Genomic DNA, 16446 nt, shown 5'->3' with positions numbered 1-16446 from the left:
CGCGCTAGGAGACTTGGAAACAGCGTGCCGAGGGAGAGCGTGTCACTAGATATGGAGAGAGCGTGCCGGGGGAGAGCACGTCAGGAGACATGGAAAGAGCGTGCCGGGGAAGAGCACGCTAGGAGACATGGAAACAATGTGCTGGGAGAGAGCGTGCCAGGAGACATGGAGAGAGCGTGCCGGGGAGAGAGCGCGCCAGGAGACATGGAAAGACCCTGCCGGGGAAGAGCACGCTAGGAGACATGGAAACAATGTGCTGGGGGAGAGTGTGCCAGGAGACAAGGAAAGAGCGTGCCGGGGAGAGAGCGCGCCAGGCGTCATTGAGAGAGCGTGTCGGGGAAGAGCGCGCTATGAGACATGGAAACAGCGTGCCGAGGGAGAGCGTGTCACTAGCTATGGAGAGAACGTGCCGGGGAAGAGCGCGCTAGGAGACATGGAAACAATGTGCTGGGGGAGAGCGTGCCAGGAAACATGGAAATAGCGTGCCGAGGGAGAGTGCGCCAGGAGACATGGAAACAGCGTGTAGGAGGAAGACCAAGCTAGGATACATGGAGAGAGCGAGCCGGGGGGAAGAGCGCGCCAGGAGACATGGAAACAATGTGCTGGGGGAGAGTGTGCCAGGAGACAAGGAGAGAGCGTGTCGGGGAGAGAGCGTGCCAGGAGACATTGATTGAGCGTGCCGGGGAAGAGCGCGCTAGGAGACATGGAAACAATGTGCTGGGGGAGAGCATGCCAGGAGACAAGTAGAAAGCGTGTCGGGGAGAGAGCGCGCCAGGAGACATTGAGAGAGCGTGCCGGGGAAGAGCGCGCTATGAGACATGGAAACAGCGTGCCGGGGGAGAGCGTGTCACTAGGTATGGAGAGAGCGTGCCGGGGGAGAGCACACCAGGAGACATGGAGAGAGCGTGCCGGGGAAGAGCGCGCTATGAGATATGGAAACAATGTGCTGGGGAAGAGCATGTCACTAGACATGAAGAGAGCGTGCCGGGGAAGAGCGCGCCAGGAGACATGGAGAGAGGGTGCTGGGGAGAGAGCGCGCCAGGAGACATGGAGAGAGCGTGCCGGGGGGGAGCGCTCCAGGAGACATGGAGAAAGCGTGCCGGGGGGGAGCGCGCCAGGAGACATGGAGAGAGCCTGCCAGGGTGGGAGCGCTCTAGGAGACATGGAGAAAGCTTGCTGAGGGAAGACCGAGCTAGGAGACATGGAGAGAGCATGCCGGGGAAGAGCGGGCCAGGAGACATGGAGAGAGCGTGTCGGAGAAGAGCGCGCCAGGAGACATGGAGAGAGCGTGCGGGGAAGAGCGCGCCAGGAGACACGGAGAGAGCATGCTGGGCAAGAGCACGCTAGGAGACATGGAAACAGCGTGCTGGGGGAGGGGAGAGAGTGTCACTAGACATGGAGAGAGCGTGCCGGGGAAGAGTGCGCCAGGAGACACGGAGAGTGTGTGCCGGGAGGGAGAGCGCCAGGAAAGAGTGCACCAGGAGACATGGAGAGAGCGTGCCAGGAGACATGGAAACAGCGTGCCGGGGGGAGCACGCCAAGAAAGAGTGCACCAGGAGATATGGAGAGAGCGTGCCGGGGGAGAGCGCGCCAGGAGACATAGAGAGAGCGTGCTGAGGGATGACTGAGCTAGGAGCAATGAAGAGAGTGTGCCGGGGAAGAGCACGCCAGGAGACATGGAGAGAGCGTGCCGGGCAAGAGCGCGCTAGGAGACATGGAGAGAGCGTTCCGGGGTAGAGCGTGTCACTAGACATGGAGAGAGCGTGCAGAAGGAGAGCGTGTCACTAGACATGGAGAGAACGTGCCGGGGAAGAGTGCGCCAGGAGACATGGAGAGAGCGTGGCAGGGGAGAGCGCGCCAGGAGACATGGAGAGAGCGTGCTGAGGGAAGACCAAGCTAGGAGACATGGAGACAGAGTGCCGGGGTACAGCGTGTCACTAGACATGGAGAGAGTGTGCAGGGGGAGAGCGTGTCACTAGACATGGAGAGAGCGTGCAGGGGAAGAGTGCGCCAGGAGACATGGAGAGAGCATGCCAGGGGAGAGCGCGCCAGGAGACATGGAGAGAGCGTGCTGAGGGAAGACCAAGCTAGGAGACATGGAGAGAGCATGCTGGGAGAGAGCGCGCCATGAGACATGGAGGGAGTGTGCCAGGGAGAGAGTGCATGTGGGGAAAGGGAGAGAGCGTGACGAGGGAGAGTGCGCCAGAAGACGTGGACAGAGCATGCAGGGGGAAGACCGAGCTTGGAGACATGGAGAGGGTGTGCCAGGGGAGAGCGACCAGGAAACATGGAAACAGCATGCCAGGGAAAGACCGAGCTAGGAGACATGGAGAGAGCGTGCCGAGGGAGAACGCGCCAGGAGACATGGAGAGCGCATTCCGGGGGGAGCGTGCCAGGAAACATGGAAATAGCGTGCCGAGGGAGAGTGCGCCAGGAGACATGGAAACAGCGTGTAGGAGGAAGACCGAGCTAGGAGACATGGAGAGAGCGAGCCGGGGAGAAGAGCGCGCCAGGAGACATGGAAACAGCGTGCCAGGAAATAGGGAGAGAGCGTGCCAGGGGAGAGCGCGCCAAGAGACATGGATTGGAGAGAGCGTGCAGGGGGAAGAGCGAGCTAGGAGACATGGAGAGAGCGTGCCGAGGGAAGGTGCGCCAGGAGACTTGGAGAGAGCGTGCCAAGGGAGAGCGCGCCAGGAGACATGGAGAGGGTGCTAAGAGACAAGAATACAGAGAGAAAGTGCATGCTCAGGGACAGGAAGAGAGTGCCATAAGATAGGGCAAGAACACATACAAGGGCCAAATAGAGGGCATCAGGGACAGTGAGAGAAATTGCGCAAATGGGACAAGGAGAGAGCGCCAGGGGACAGGAGGAGTGTGCTAGGAATATGGAAAGGGCACCAGGGGAGAAAGAAAGCACATCAAGGGACAGAGAGAGCGTGCCAGAGAGCATCAGACAGGGAGAAAGTCAGGAGAGAAAACACTGGAAAACATCAAAAAATGAAGAAGATGCAGGGGACACAATGGCGTGCACCCACAGCAGAGCGCAAGCATCTTACCTGCCATCTCCACCCCAACCGCAGATGGAGGGGTTTGTGCTGGAATAAAAGGAAAGTTCAGACTTCACAGACCGTGAGAGATAAGATGAAGAAACAAGGGACCGAGGGCAGGAGAAGACGGTGTAAGGGTGCAGGAGAAGACAGCATAGAGTGTAGGAGAAGACGGTGTAAGGGTGCAGGAGAAGACAGCATAGAGTGTAGGAGAAGACGGTGTAAGGGTGTAGGAGAAGACAGCATAGAGTGTAGGAGAAGACGGTGTAAGGGTGCAGGAGAGGACAGCATAGAGTGTAGGAGAAGACGGTGTAAGGGTGCAGGAGAAGACAGCATAGAGTGTAGGAGAAGACGGTGTAAGGGTGCAGGAGAAGACAGCATAGAGTGTAGGAGAAGACGGTGTAAGGGTGTAGGAGAAGACAGCATAGAGTGTAGGAGAAGACGGTGTAAGGGTGCAGGAGAAGACAGCATAGAGTGTAGGAGAAGACGGTGTAAGGGTGCAGGAGAAGACAGCATAGAGTGTAGGAGAAGACGGTGTAAGGGTGCAGGAGAAGACAGCATAGAGAGTAGGAGAAGACGGTGTAAGGGTGCAGGAGAAGACAGCATAGAGTGTAGGAGAAGACGGTGTAAGGGTGTAGGAGAAGACAGCATAGAGAGTAGGAGAAGACGGTGTAAGGGTGCAGGAGAAGACAGCATAGAGTGTAGGAGAAGACGGTGTAAGGGTGCAGGAGAAGACAGCATAGAGTGTAGGAGAAGACAGTGTAAGGGTGCAGGAGAAGACAGCATAGAGTGTAGGAGAAGACGGTGTAAGGGTGTAGGAGAAGACAGCATAGAGTGTAGGAGAAGACGGTGTAAGGGTGCAGGAGAAGACAGCATAGAGAGTAGGAGAAGACGGTGTAAGGGTGCAGGAGAAGACAGCATAGAGTGTAGGAGAAGACGGTGTAAGGGTGTAGGAGAAGACAGCATAGAGAGTAGGAGAAGACGGTGTAAGGGTGCAGGAGAAGACAGCATAGAGTGTAGGAGAAGACGGTGTAAGGGTGCAGGAGAAGACCGCATAGAGTGTAGGAGAAGACGGTGTAAGGGTGTAGGAGAAGACAGCATAGAGTGTAGGAGAAGACGGTGTAAGGGTGCAGGAGAAGACAGCATAGAGTGTAGGAGAAGACGGTGTAAGGGTGCAGGAGAAGACAGCATAGAGTGTAGGAGAAGATGGTGTAAGGGTGCAGGAGAAGACAGCATAGAGTGTAGGAGAAGACGGTGTAAGGGTGCAGGAGAAGACAGCATAGAGAGTAGGAGAAGACGGTGTAAGGGTGCAGGAGAAGACAGCATAGAGTGTAGGAGAAGACGGTGTAAGGGTGTAGGAGAAGACAGCATAGAGAGTAGGAGAAGACGGTGTAAGGGTGCAGGAGAAGACAGCATAGAGTGTAGGAGAAGACGGTGTAAGGGTGCAGGAGAAGACCGCATAGAGTGTAGGAGAAGACGGTGTAAGGGTGTAGGAGAAGACAGCATAGAGAGTAGGAGAAGACGGTGTAAGGGTGCAGGAGAAGACAGCATAGAGTGTAGGAGAAGACGGTGTAAGGGTGCAGGAGAAGACAGCATAGAGTGTAGGAGAAGACGGTGTAAGGGTGCAGGAGAAGACAGCATAGAGTGTAGGAGAAGACGGTGTAAGGGTGTAGGAGAAGACAGCATAGAGAGTAGGAGAAGACGGTGTAAGGGTGCAGGAGAAGACCGCATAGAGAGTAGGAGAAGACGGTGTAAGGGTGCAGGAGAAGACAGCATAGAGTGTAGGAGAAGACAGTGTAAGGGTGCAGGAGAAGACAGCATAGAGTGTAGGAGAAGACGGTGTAAGGGTGCAGGAGAAGACAGCATAGAGAGTAGGAGAAGACGGTGTAAGGGTGCAGGAGAAGACAGCATAGAGTGTAGGAGAAGACGGTGTAAGGGTGCAGGAGAAGACAGCATAGAGTGTAGGAGAAGACGGTGTAAGGGTGCAGGAGAAGACAGCATAGAGTGTAGGAGAAGACGGTGTAAGGGTGTAGGAGAAGACAGCATAGAGTGTAGGAGAAGACGGTGTAAGGGTGTAGGAGAAGACAGCATAGAGAGTAGGAGAAGACAGTGTAAGGGTGCAGGAGAAGACAGCATAGAGTGTAGGAGAAGACGGTGTAAGGGTGCAGGAGAAGACAGCATAGAGTGTAGGAGAAGACGGTGTAAGGGTGTAGGAGAAGACAGCATAGAGAGTAGGAGAAGACAGTGTAAGGGTGCAGGAGAAGACAGCATAGAGTGTAGGAGAAAACGGTGTAGAGTGCAGAAGATGACGTAAGGGTGTAGCAGACGGCGTACGAGCACGGGAGGAGACGGCGTGCGAGGGCGGGAGGAGACGGCGTACGAGCGCGGGAGGAGACGGCGTGCGAGGGCGGGAGGAGACGGCGTGCGAGGGCGGGAGGAGACGGCGTGCGAGGGCGGGAGGAGACGGCGTACGAGCGCGGGAGCAGACGGCGTACGAGCGCGGGAGCAGACGGCGTACGAGCGCGGGAGCAGACGGCGTACGAGTGCAGGGAGCAGAAGGCGTATGAGCGCGGGAGGAGACGGCGTACGAGCGGGGGAGCAGAAGGCGTATGAGCGCGGGAGGGGACGGCGTACGAGCGGGGGAGCAGACGGCGTACGAGCAGACGGCGTACGAGCGGGGGAGCAGACGGCGTACGAGCAGACGGCGTACGAGCGGGGGAGCAGACGGCGTACGAGCAGACGGCGTACGAGCGGGGGAGCAGACGGCGTACGAGTGCGGGAGCAGACGGCGTACAAGCGCGGGAGGAGACGGCGTACGAGCGGGGGAGCAGACGGCGTACGAGCGGGGGAGCAGACGGCGTACGAGCAGACGGCGTACGAGCGCGGGAGGAGACGGCGTACGAGCGGGGGAGCAGACGGCGTACGAGCGGGGGAGCAGACGGCGTACGAGTGCAGGGAGCAGAAGGCGTACGAGCGGGGGAGCAGACGGCGTACGAGCGCAGGAGGAGACGGCGTACGAGCGCGGGAGCAGACGGCGTACGAGCGCGGGAGCAGACGGCGTACGAGCGCGGGAGCAGACGGCGTACGAGCGCGGGAGCAGACGGCGTACGAGCGCGGGAGCAGACGGCGTACGAGCGCGGGAGCAGACGGCGTACGAGCGCGGGAGCAGACGGCGTACGAGCGCGGGAGCAGACGGCGTACGAGCGCGGGAGCAGACGGCGTACGAGCGCGGGAGCAGACGGCGTACGAGCGGGGGAGCAGACGGCGTACGAGCGTGGGAGCAGACGGCGTACGAGCGCGGGAGCAGACGGCGTACGAGCGCGGGAGGAGACGGCGTACGAGCGGGGGAGCAGACGGCGTACGAGCGGGGGAGCAGACGGCGTACGAGCGGGGGAGCAGACGGCGTACGAGCGGGGGAGCAGACGGCGTACGAGCGGGGGAGCAGACGGTGTACGAGCGGGGGAGCAGACGGCGTACGAGTGCAGGGAGCAGACGGCGTACGGGCAGGGGAGCAGACGGCGTACGAACGCGGGAGGAGATTGTATAACAGTGGCTCTATACATTATGACCTGGAGTATACGCTATATACTCATTCTCCTTTGAATGCCACGTCACAGATGAGGGACACTCACCGGCTCCAAGACGACGGAACTGGAAGCCTTGGGTGGAGGTGTCGTAACTGGCGATGGAGCCGCTGGCAATGACGGAGTGCAGCACCTGGCGGATCTCTGCATCGTTCTCGTTACCTTCAGATCCCACATCCAACTCCACAAACACAAAATTATCAATGACCCTGTGAAGACCGAAGAGAAGGGGCCACGAGGGCCACAGTCAAGGGCAGATCCACAGGGCATAGAACGGCAAGGGATAGGGTGTGGGGAGACGTACCCAGTGCGGGGGAGACGTACAGAGCGCGGGGGAGACGTACACAACGAGGGAGACGTACACAGCACAGGGGAGACATAAACAACGAGGGAGACGTACACAACGGGGGAGACGTACACAACGGGGGAGACGTACACAAAGGGGGAGACGTACACAAAGGGGGAGACGTACACAACGAGGGAGACGTACACAACGAGGGAGACGTACACAACGAGGGAGACGTACACAACGGGGGAGACGTACACAACGAGGGAGACGTACACAACGAGGGAGACGTACACAGCGCGGGGGAGACGTACACAACGAGGGAGACGTACACAACGGGGGAGACGTACACAGCGCGGGGGAGACGTACACAACGAGGGAGACGTACACAACGAGGGAGACGTACACAACGGGGGAGACGTACACAGCGCAGGGGAAACCTACACTGCGCGAGAGAAACGCACACAGCGGGGGGGAGACGCACACAGCGGGGGGGAGACGTACACAGCACGGGGGAGACATAAACAGCGCGGGGGAGACGTACACAGCGCGGGGGAGACGCACACAGCGCGGGGGAGACGTACACAACGGGGGAGACGTACACAGCGCGGGGGGGAGACGTACAGACGTACAGAGCGCGGGGGAGACATACAGAGCGCGGGAGAAGAACACAGCGCGGGGGAGACGTACAGAGCGCGGGGGGGAGACGTACAGACGTACAGAGCGCGGGGGAGACATACAGAGCGCGGGAGAAGAACACAGCGCTGGGGAGACGTACACAGAGCGCGGGGGAGACATACACAGAGCGCGGGGGAGACATACACAGAGCGCGGGGGAGACATACACAGAGCGCGGGGGAGACATACACAGAGCGCGGGGGAGACATACACAGAGCGCGGGGGAGACATACACAGAGCGCGGGGGAGACATACAGAGCGGGGGAGACATACAGAGCGGGGGAGACATACAGAGCGGGGGAGACATACAGAGCGGGGGAGACATACAGAGCGGGGGAGACATACAGCGCGGGGGAGACGTACACAGCGCGGGGGAGACGTACACAGCGCGGGGGAGACGTACACAGCGCGGGGGAGACGTACACAGCGCGGGGGAGACGTACACAGCGCGGGGGAGACGTACACAGCGCGGGGGAGACGTACACAGCGCGGGGGAGACGTACACAGCGCGGGGGAGACGTACACAGCGGGGGGGAGACGTACACAGCGGGGGGGGGACGTACACAGCGGGGGGGAGACGTACACAGCGGGGGGGGGACGTACACAGCGGGGGGGAGACGTACACAGCGGGGGGGAGACGTACACTGCACGGGGGAGACGTACACAGCACGGGGGAGACGTAAACAGCGCGGGGGAGACGTAAACAGCGCGGGGGAGACGTACACAGTGCGGGGGAGACGCACAGAGCGCGGGGGAGACGCATAGAGCGCGGGGGGGAAGACGTACAGACGTACAAAGCGCGGGGAAGACGTACAGAGCGCGGGAGAAGACGTACACAGCGCGGGGGAGACGTACACAGCGCGGGGGAGACGTACACAGCGCGGGGGAGACGTACACAGCGCGGGGGAGACGTACACAGCGCGGGGGAGACGTACACAGCGCGGGGGAGACGTACACAGCGCGGGGGAGACGCACACAGCGCGGGGGAGACGCACACAGCGCGGGGGGGAGACGTACAGATGTACAGAGCGCGGGGGAGACGTACAGAGCGCGGGAGAAGAACACAGCGCGGGGGAGACGTACACAGCGCGGGGGAGACGTACACAGCGCGGGGGAGACGTACACAGCGCGGGGGAGACGTACACAGCGCGGGGGAGACGTACACAGCGCGGGGGGGAGACGTACAGAGCGCGGGGGAGACGTACACAGCGGGGGGGACGTACACAGCGGGGGGGGACGTACAGAGCGCGGGGGAGACGTACACAGCGGGGGGAGACGTACACAGCGCGGGGGAGACGTACTGAGCGCGGGAGAGACGCACACAGCGCGGGGGAAACGTACATAGCGCGGGGGAGACGCACACAGCGCGGGGGAGACGTACAGAGCGTGGGGGAGACGTACACTGCGCGGGGGGAGACGTACAGAGCGCGGGGGAGACGTACACTGCGCGGGGGGGAGACGTACACTGCGCGGGGGGGGAGACGTACACTGCGCGGGGGAGACGTACACAGCGCGGGGGAGACGTACACAGCGCGGGGGAGACGTACACAGCGCGGGGGAGACGTACACAGCGCGGGGGAGACGTACACAGCGCGGGGGAGACGTACACAGCGCGGGGGAGACGTACACAGCGCGGGGGAGACGTACACAGCGGGGGAGACGTACACAGCGGGGGAGACGCACAGAGCGCGGGAGAAGAACACAGCGCGGGGGAGACGTACACAGCGCGGGGGAGACGTACACAGCGCGGGGGAGACGTACACAGCGCGGGGGAGACGTACACAGCGCGGGGGAGACGTACACAGCGCGGGGGAGACGTACACAGCGCGGGAGAAACGTACACAGCGCGGGGGAGAAATACAGAGCGCGGGGGAGACGCACACAGCGCGGGGGAGATGTACAGAGCGCGGGGGAGACGTACAGAGCGCGGGGGAGACGTACAGAGCGCGGGGGAGACGTACAGAGCGCGGGAGAAACGTACAGAGCGCGGGAGAAACGTACACAGCGCGGGGGAGACGTACACAGCGCGGGGGAGACGTACACAGCGCGGGGGAGACGTACACAGCGCGGGGGAGACGTACACAGCGCGGGAGAAACGTACAGAGCACGGGGGAGACGCACAGAGCGCAGGGGAGACGCACAGAGCGCAGGGGAGACGCACAGAGCGCAGGGGAGACGCACACAGCGCAGGGGAGACGTTCAGAGGGCAGGGGAGACGTTCAGAGCGCGGGAGAAACGTACACAGCGCGGGGGAGACGTACAGAGCGCAGGAGAAACGTACAGAGCGCGGGAGAAATGTACACAGCGCGGGGGAGACGTACACAGCACGGGGGAGACGTACACAGCACGGGGGAGACGTACACAGCGCGGGGGAGACGTACACAGCGCGGGAGAAACGTACACAGCGCGGGGAGACGTACACAGCGCGGGGAGACGTACACAGCGCGGGGGAGACGTTCAGAGCGCGGGGGAGACGTACAGAGCGCGGGGGAGACGTACAGAGCGCGGGGGAGACGTACAGAGCGCGGGAGAAATGTACACAGCGCGGGGGAGACGTACACAGCGGGGGGAGACGTACAGAGCGCGGGGGAGACATACAGAGCGCGGGGGAGACGTACAGAGCGCGGGGGAGACGTACAGAGCGCGGGGGAGACGTACAGAGCGCGGGGGAGACGTACAGAGCGCCGTATTCACCACTTACTTGACATATACAACGTTAACCATTTGCTCTCCAGGAATTTTGTAATATTCGGACTCAAGCTAGAAAAAAAGAAGAGATGATCCATTAGTCGATGTGTGAGTGACGGTCCCGGGTAACTCCTCCTGTCAGCAAGACACAGACAATGGCAAACACAAGGCGCTGCACGTAGAGCCCCCTCACCGTGTCCACGACGGCCTCCGATAAATCCCGGAACTGATCCGAAGACACATTGTCCAGGTCTGGAGTGTACTCGATGGAGGTGGTGAAGTTCACCAGAGCTCGGTAATAAACTGCAAGAAACGGCACAAGAAATGAGGGCGCTGCAGGGTGTGGCCACCAGAGGGCGCTGCAGGATGAGGCCATCAGAGGGCGCTGCAGGATGTGGCCACCAGAGGGCGATGCAGGATGTGGCCACCAGAGGGCGATGCAGGATGTGGCCACCAGAGGGCGCTGCAGGATGTGGCCACCAGAGGGCGCTGCAGGATGTGGCCACCAGAGGGCGCTGCAGGATGTGGCCACCAGAGGGCGCTGCAGGATGTGGCCACCAGAGGGCGCTGCAGGATGAGGCCATCAGAGGGCGCTGCAGGATGTGGCCACCAGAGGGCGCTGCAGGGTGTGGCCACCAGAGGGCGGTGCAGGATGAGGCCATCAGAGGGCGCTGCAGGATGTGGCCACCAGAGGGCGGTGCAGGATGAGGCCACCAGAGGGCGCTGCAGGATGTGGCCACCAGAGGGCGGTGCAGGATGAGGCCATCAGAGGGCGCTGCAGGATGTGGCCACCAGAGGGCGCTGCAGGATGTGGCCACCAGAGGGCGCTGCAGGGTGTGGCCACCAGAGGGCGCTGCAGGGTGTGGCCACCAGAGGGCGCTGCAGGGCGTGGCCACCAGAGGGCGCTGCAGGGCGTGGCCACCAGAGGGCGCTGCAGGGCGTGGCCACCAGAGGGCGCTGCAGGATGTGGCCACCAGAGGGCGCTGCAGGATGTGGCCACCAGAGGGCGCTGCAGGATGTGGCCACCAGGGGGCGCTGCAGGATGTGGCCACCAGGGGGAGCTGCAGGATGTGGCCACCAGAGGGCGCTGCAGGATGTGGCCACCAGAGGGCGCTGCAAGGATGTGGCCACCAGAGGGCGCTGCAAGGATGTGGCCACCAGAGGGTGCTGCAGGATGTGGCCACCAGAGGGCGGTGCAGGATGAGGCCATCAGAGGGCGCTGCAGGATGTGGCCACCAGAGGGCGCTGCAAGGATGTGGCCACCAGAGGGTGCTGCAGGATGTGGCCACCAGAGGGCGCTGCAAGGATGTGGCCACCAGAGGGCGCTGCAGGATGTGGCCACCAGAGGGCGCTGCAGGATGTGGCCACCAGAGGGCGATGCAGGATGTGGCCACCAGGGGGCGCTGCAGGATGTGGCCACCAGGGGGAGCAATTTCCAGAAGTATCTACTCCCCAGTACTGTACAGCTATGGGGCCACACAGCCTCAGGGTCAGGGATCAAAGGGCCACACAGCCTCAGGGTCAGGGATCATAGGGCCACACAACCTCAGGGTCAGGGATCATAGGGCCACACAGCCTCAGGGTAAGGGATCATAGGACCACACAGCCTCAGGGTCAGGGATCATAGGGCCACACAACCTCAGGGTCAGGGATCATAGGGCCACACAGCCTCAGGGTCAGGGATGATAGGGCCACACAGCCTCAGGGTCAGGGATCATAGGGCCACACAGCCTCAGGGTCAGGGATCATAGGACCACACAGCCTCAGGGTCAGGGATCATAGGGCCACACAGCCTCAGGGTCAGGGATCATAGGGCCACACAGCCTCAGGGTCAGGGATCATAGGGCCACACAACCTCAGGGTCAGGGATCATAGGGCCACACAGCCTCAGGGTCAGGGATCATAGGGCCACACAACCTCAGGGTCAGGGATCATAGGGCCACACAGCCTCAGGGTCAGGGATCATGGGACCACACAGCCTCAGGGTCAGGGATCATAGGGCCACACAACCTCAGGGTCAGGGATCATGGGACCACACAGCCTCAGGGTCAGGGATGATAGGGCCACACAGCCTCAGGGTCAGGGATCATAAGGCCACACAACCTCAGGGTCAGGGATGATAGGGCCACACAGCCTCAGGGTCAGGGATCATGGGACCACACAGCCTCAGGGTCAGGGATCATAGGGCCACACAGCCTCAGGGTCAGGGATCATAGGGCCACACAGCCTCAGGGTCAGGGATCATAGGGCCACACAGCCTCAGGGTCAGGGATCATAGGGCCACACAGCCTCAGGGTCAGGGATCATTGGGCCACACAGCCTCAGGGTCAGGGATGATAGGGCCACACAGCCTCAGGGTCAGGGATCATAGGGCCACACAGCCTCAGGGTCAGGGATCATAGGGCCACACAGCCTCAGGGTCAGGGATGATAGGGCCACACAGCCTCAGGGTCAGGGATCATGGGACCACACAGCCTCAGGGTCAGGGATGATAGGGCCACACAGCCTCAGGGTCAGGGATGATAGGGCCACACAGCCTCAGGGTCAGGGATGATAGGGCCACACAGCCTCAGGGTCAGGGATGATAGGGCCACACAGCCTCAGGGTCAGGGATGATAGGGCCACACAGCCTCAGGGTCAGGGATCATAGGGCCACACAGCCTCAGGGTCAGGGATCATGGGACCACACAGTCTCAGGGTCAGGGATCATAGGGCCACACAGCCTCAGGGTCAGGGATCATAGGGCCACACAGCCTCAGGGTCAGGGATCATGGGACCACACAGCCTCAGGGTCAGGGATCATAGGGCCACACAGCCTCAGGGTCAGGGATCATAGGGCCACACAGCCTCAGGGTCAGGGATCATAGGGCCACACAGCCTCAGGGTCAGGGATCATAGGGCCACACAGCCTCAGGGTCAGGGATGATAGGGCCACACAGCCTCAGGGTCAGGGATGATAGGGCCACACAGCCTCAGGGTCAGGGATGATAGGGCCACACAGCCTCAGGGTCAGGGATGATAGGGCCACACAGCCTCAGGGTCAGGGATGATAGGGCCACACAGCCTCAGGGTCAGGGATGATAGGGCCACACAGGGGTGGTGAAGTTGTATTCGGGGGTATAAGGAGCTTTCACGTGTTCCCCTTCCTCGCTATGATAGAGGATGTGGACGCCGCCTCATCTAGTAGATATGACCCACAGATGACGGCAGCTGCTCCTACACCAGGAGGTGAAGATAGGGACCCCCGAGGCCCGGCCACATAGGGCCACAGCTCCATACAAAGCCCCAAACTCCCCCCTGACATGTGATGGGGGAGACGGGGAAGGAGGATGGAATGTGACAACCGCCCACAGGAAACCGCTGACAGCACCACGGACTGACCGGCCAGCGGACTGACCTGCCAGAGGACTGACCTGCCAGAGGACTGACCTGCCAGCGGACTGACCTGCCAGAAGACTGACCTGCCAGAGGACTGACCTGCCAGCGGACTGAGCTGCCAGCGGACTGACCTGCCAGAGGACTGACCTGCCAGAGGACTGACCGGCCAGCGGACTGACCTGCCAGCGGACTGACCTGCCAGAGGACTGACCTGCCAGAGGACTGACCTGCCAGAGGACTGACCTGCCAGCGGACTGACCAGCCAGCGGACTGACCTGCCAGAGGACTGACCTGCCAGCGGACTGACCTGCCAGCGGCTGCACAGGGGGATGATGGACGAGTACAGCTGTCAGAGAACATCCATCCATAGGGAAAGAGCGATGGACATGTACCAGGGCCGTACACAGCTGTAAACTGCTGGACCGTGGGCCCCATAGAGAGGAGCCCTCATATGTATGGGGGACAGAGAAGAACGGTCATGTGTGAATTTGTGTCTTACTATTGGGCTCAGTCCTAGGTCCTCTCCTCTTACTGTCGGGGTTTCTCAGGGTTCAGTCCTAGGTCCCCTCCTCTTACTGTCGGGGTTCGTCAGGGCTCAGTCCTAGGTCCTCTCCTCTTATTGTCGGGGTTCCTCAGGGCTCAGTCCTAGGTCCTCTCCTCTTACTGTCGGGGTTCCTCAGGGCTCAGTCCTAGGTCCTCTCCTCTTATTGTTGGGGTTCCTCAGGGTTCAGTCTTAGGTCCCCTCCTCTTACTGTCGGGGTTCCTCAGGGTTCAGTCCTAGGTCCCCTCCTCTTACTGTCGGGGTTCCTCAGGGTTCAGTCCTAGGTCCTCTCCTCTTACTGTCGGGGTTCCTCAGGGTTCAGTCCTAGGTCCTCTCCTCTTACTGTCGGGATTCCTCAGGGCTCAGTTCTAGGTCCCCTCCTCTTACTGTCTGGGTTCCTCAGGGTTCAGTCCTAGGTCCCCTCCTCTTACTGTCGGGGTTCCTCAGGGTTCAGTCCTAGGTCCTCTCCTCTTACTGTCGTGGTTCCTCAGGGCTCAGTACTAGGTCCCCTCCTCTTACTGTCAGGGTTCCTCAGGGCTCAGTCCTAGGTCCCCTCCTCTTACTGTCGGGTTCCTCAGGGTTCAGTCCTAGGTCCTCTCCTCTTACTGTCGGGGTTCCTCAGGGTTCAGTCCTAGGTCCCCTCCTCTTACTGTCGGGTTCCTCAGGGAGCAGTCCTAGGTCCTCTCCTCTTACTGTCGGGGTTCCTCAGGGTTCAGTCCTAGGTCCTCTCCTCTTACTGTCGGGGTTCCTCAGGGTTCAGTCCTAGGTCCTCTCCTCTTGCTGACGGGGCTCCTCAGGGTTCAGTCCTAGGTCCTCTCCTCTTACTGTCAGGGTTCCTCAGGGTTCAGTCCTAGGTCCCCTCCTATTACTGTCAGGGCTCCTCAGGGTTCAGTCCTAGGTCCTCTCCTCTTATTGTCGGGGTTCCTCAGGGCTCAGTCCTAGGTCCCCTCCTCTTACTGTCAGGGCTCCTCAGGGTTCAGTCCTAGGTCCTCTCCTCTTACTGTCAGGGCTCCTCAGGGTTCAGTCCTAGGTCCTCTCCTCTTACTGTCAGGGTTCCTCAGGGTTCAGTCCTAGGTCCCCTCCTATTACTGTCAGGGCTCCTCAGGGTTCAGTCCTAGGTCCTCTCCTCTTATTGTCGGGGTTCCTCAGGGCTCAGTCCTAGGTCCCCTCCTCTTACTGTCAGGGCTCCTCAGGGTTCAGTCCTAGGTCCGCTCCTCTTACTGTCGGGTTCCTCAGGGTTCAGGCCTAGGTCCTCTCCTCTTATTGTCGGGGTTCCTCAGGGTTCAGTCCTAGGTCCTCTCCTCTTACTGTCAGGGCTCCTCAGGGTTCAGTCCTAGGTCCCCTCCTCTTACTGTCGGGTTCCTCAGGGTTCAGTCCTAGGTCCTCTCCTCTTATTGTCGGGGTTCCTCAGGGTTCAGTCCTAGGTCCTCTCTTCTTACTGTCAGGGTTCCTCAGGGTTCAGTCCTAGGTCCTCCCCTCTTACTGTCGGGTTCCTCAGGGTTCAGTCCTAGGTCCTCTCCTCTTATTGTCGGGGTTCATCAGGGCTCAGTCCTAGGTCCTCTCTTCTTACTGTCAGGGTTCCTCAGGGCTCAGTCCTAGGTCCTCTCCTCTTACTGTCGGGGTTCCTCAGGGTTCAGTCCTAGGTCCTCTCCTCTTATTGTCGGGGTTCATCAGGGCTCAGTCCTAGGTCCTCTCCTCTTACTGTCGCTCTTATTCATTCTCATGTGGACTACGGCAACTCTACTGATCGGTCTCCCTCTAACCAAACTGTCTGCTCTCCAATCCATCCTGGATGCGGGGTGGGAAATGTGTGAGGAGACAGTATGGGGAAGGGATAGGAACTGTGTGAGGAGTCAGTATGGGGAAGGGATGGGAAATGTGTGAGGAGTCAGTATGGGGAAGGGGTGGAAAATGTGTGAGGAGTCAGTATGGGGAAGGGGTGGGAAATGTGTGAGGAGTCAGTATGGGGAAGGGGTGGAAAATGTGTGAGGAGTCAGTATGGGGAAGGGATGGGAAATGTGTGAGGAGTCAGTATGGGGAAGGGATGGGAAATGTGTGAGGAGTCAGTATGGGGAAGGGGTGGGAAATGTGTGAGGAGTCAGTATGGGGAAGGGATGGGAAATGTGTGAGGAGTCAGTATGGGGAAGGGATGGGAAATGTGTGAGAAGTCAGTATGGGGAAGGGGTGGGAAATGTGTGAGGAGTCAGTATGGGGAAGGGATGGGAAATGTGTGAGGAGTCAGTAT

General features: G+C 60.6%; 1 protein-coding gene across 15 annotated transcripts in view; it reads right to left on the bottom strand.

Annotated features, from left to right (window-relative positions):
- HSPG2 (heparan sulfate proteoglycan 2) overlaps window positions 1-16446 on the bottom strand; it is a 456402-nt gene that overhangs the window by 369678 nt on the left and 70278 nt on the right. For 12 of the 15 annotated variants that reach the window (XM_073656045.1, XM_073656041.1, XM_073656043.1 and 9 more), the window contains 4 exons: window positions 10476-10585; window positions 10296-10354; window positions 6680-6840; window positions 3057-3095 (listed from right to left, as the gene is read on the bottom strand). In XM_073656045.1, coding sequence (XP_073512146.1) covers window positions 3057-3095; window positions 6680-6840; window positions 10296-10354; window positions 10476-10585 — 369 coding nt within the window. The remainder of the gene's footprint in view (window positions 1-3056; window positions 3096-6679; window positions 6841-10295; window positions 10355-10475; window positions 10586-16446) is intronic. The other 3 variants (XM_073656044.1, XM_073656055.1, XM_073656053.1) reach the window with 1 other exon arrangement.

Source organism: Phyllobates terribilis, unplaced genomic scaffold (assembly GCF_046119375.1).
Source record: "Phyllobates terribilis strain yellow unplaced genomic scaffold, ASM4611937v1 Scaffold_12__6_contigs__length_324123572, whole genome shotgun sequence".
NCBI lineage: Eukaryota > Metazoa > Chordata > Amphibia > Anura > Dendrobatidae > Phyllobates > Phyllobates terribilis.
This window is presented reverse-complemented; position numbering and strand designations above follow the sequence as displayed.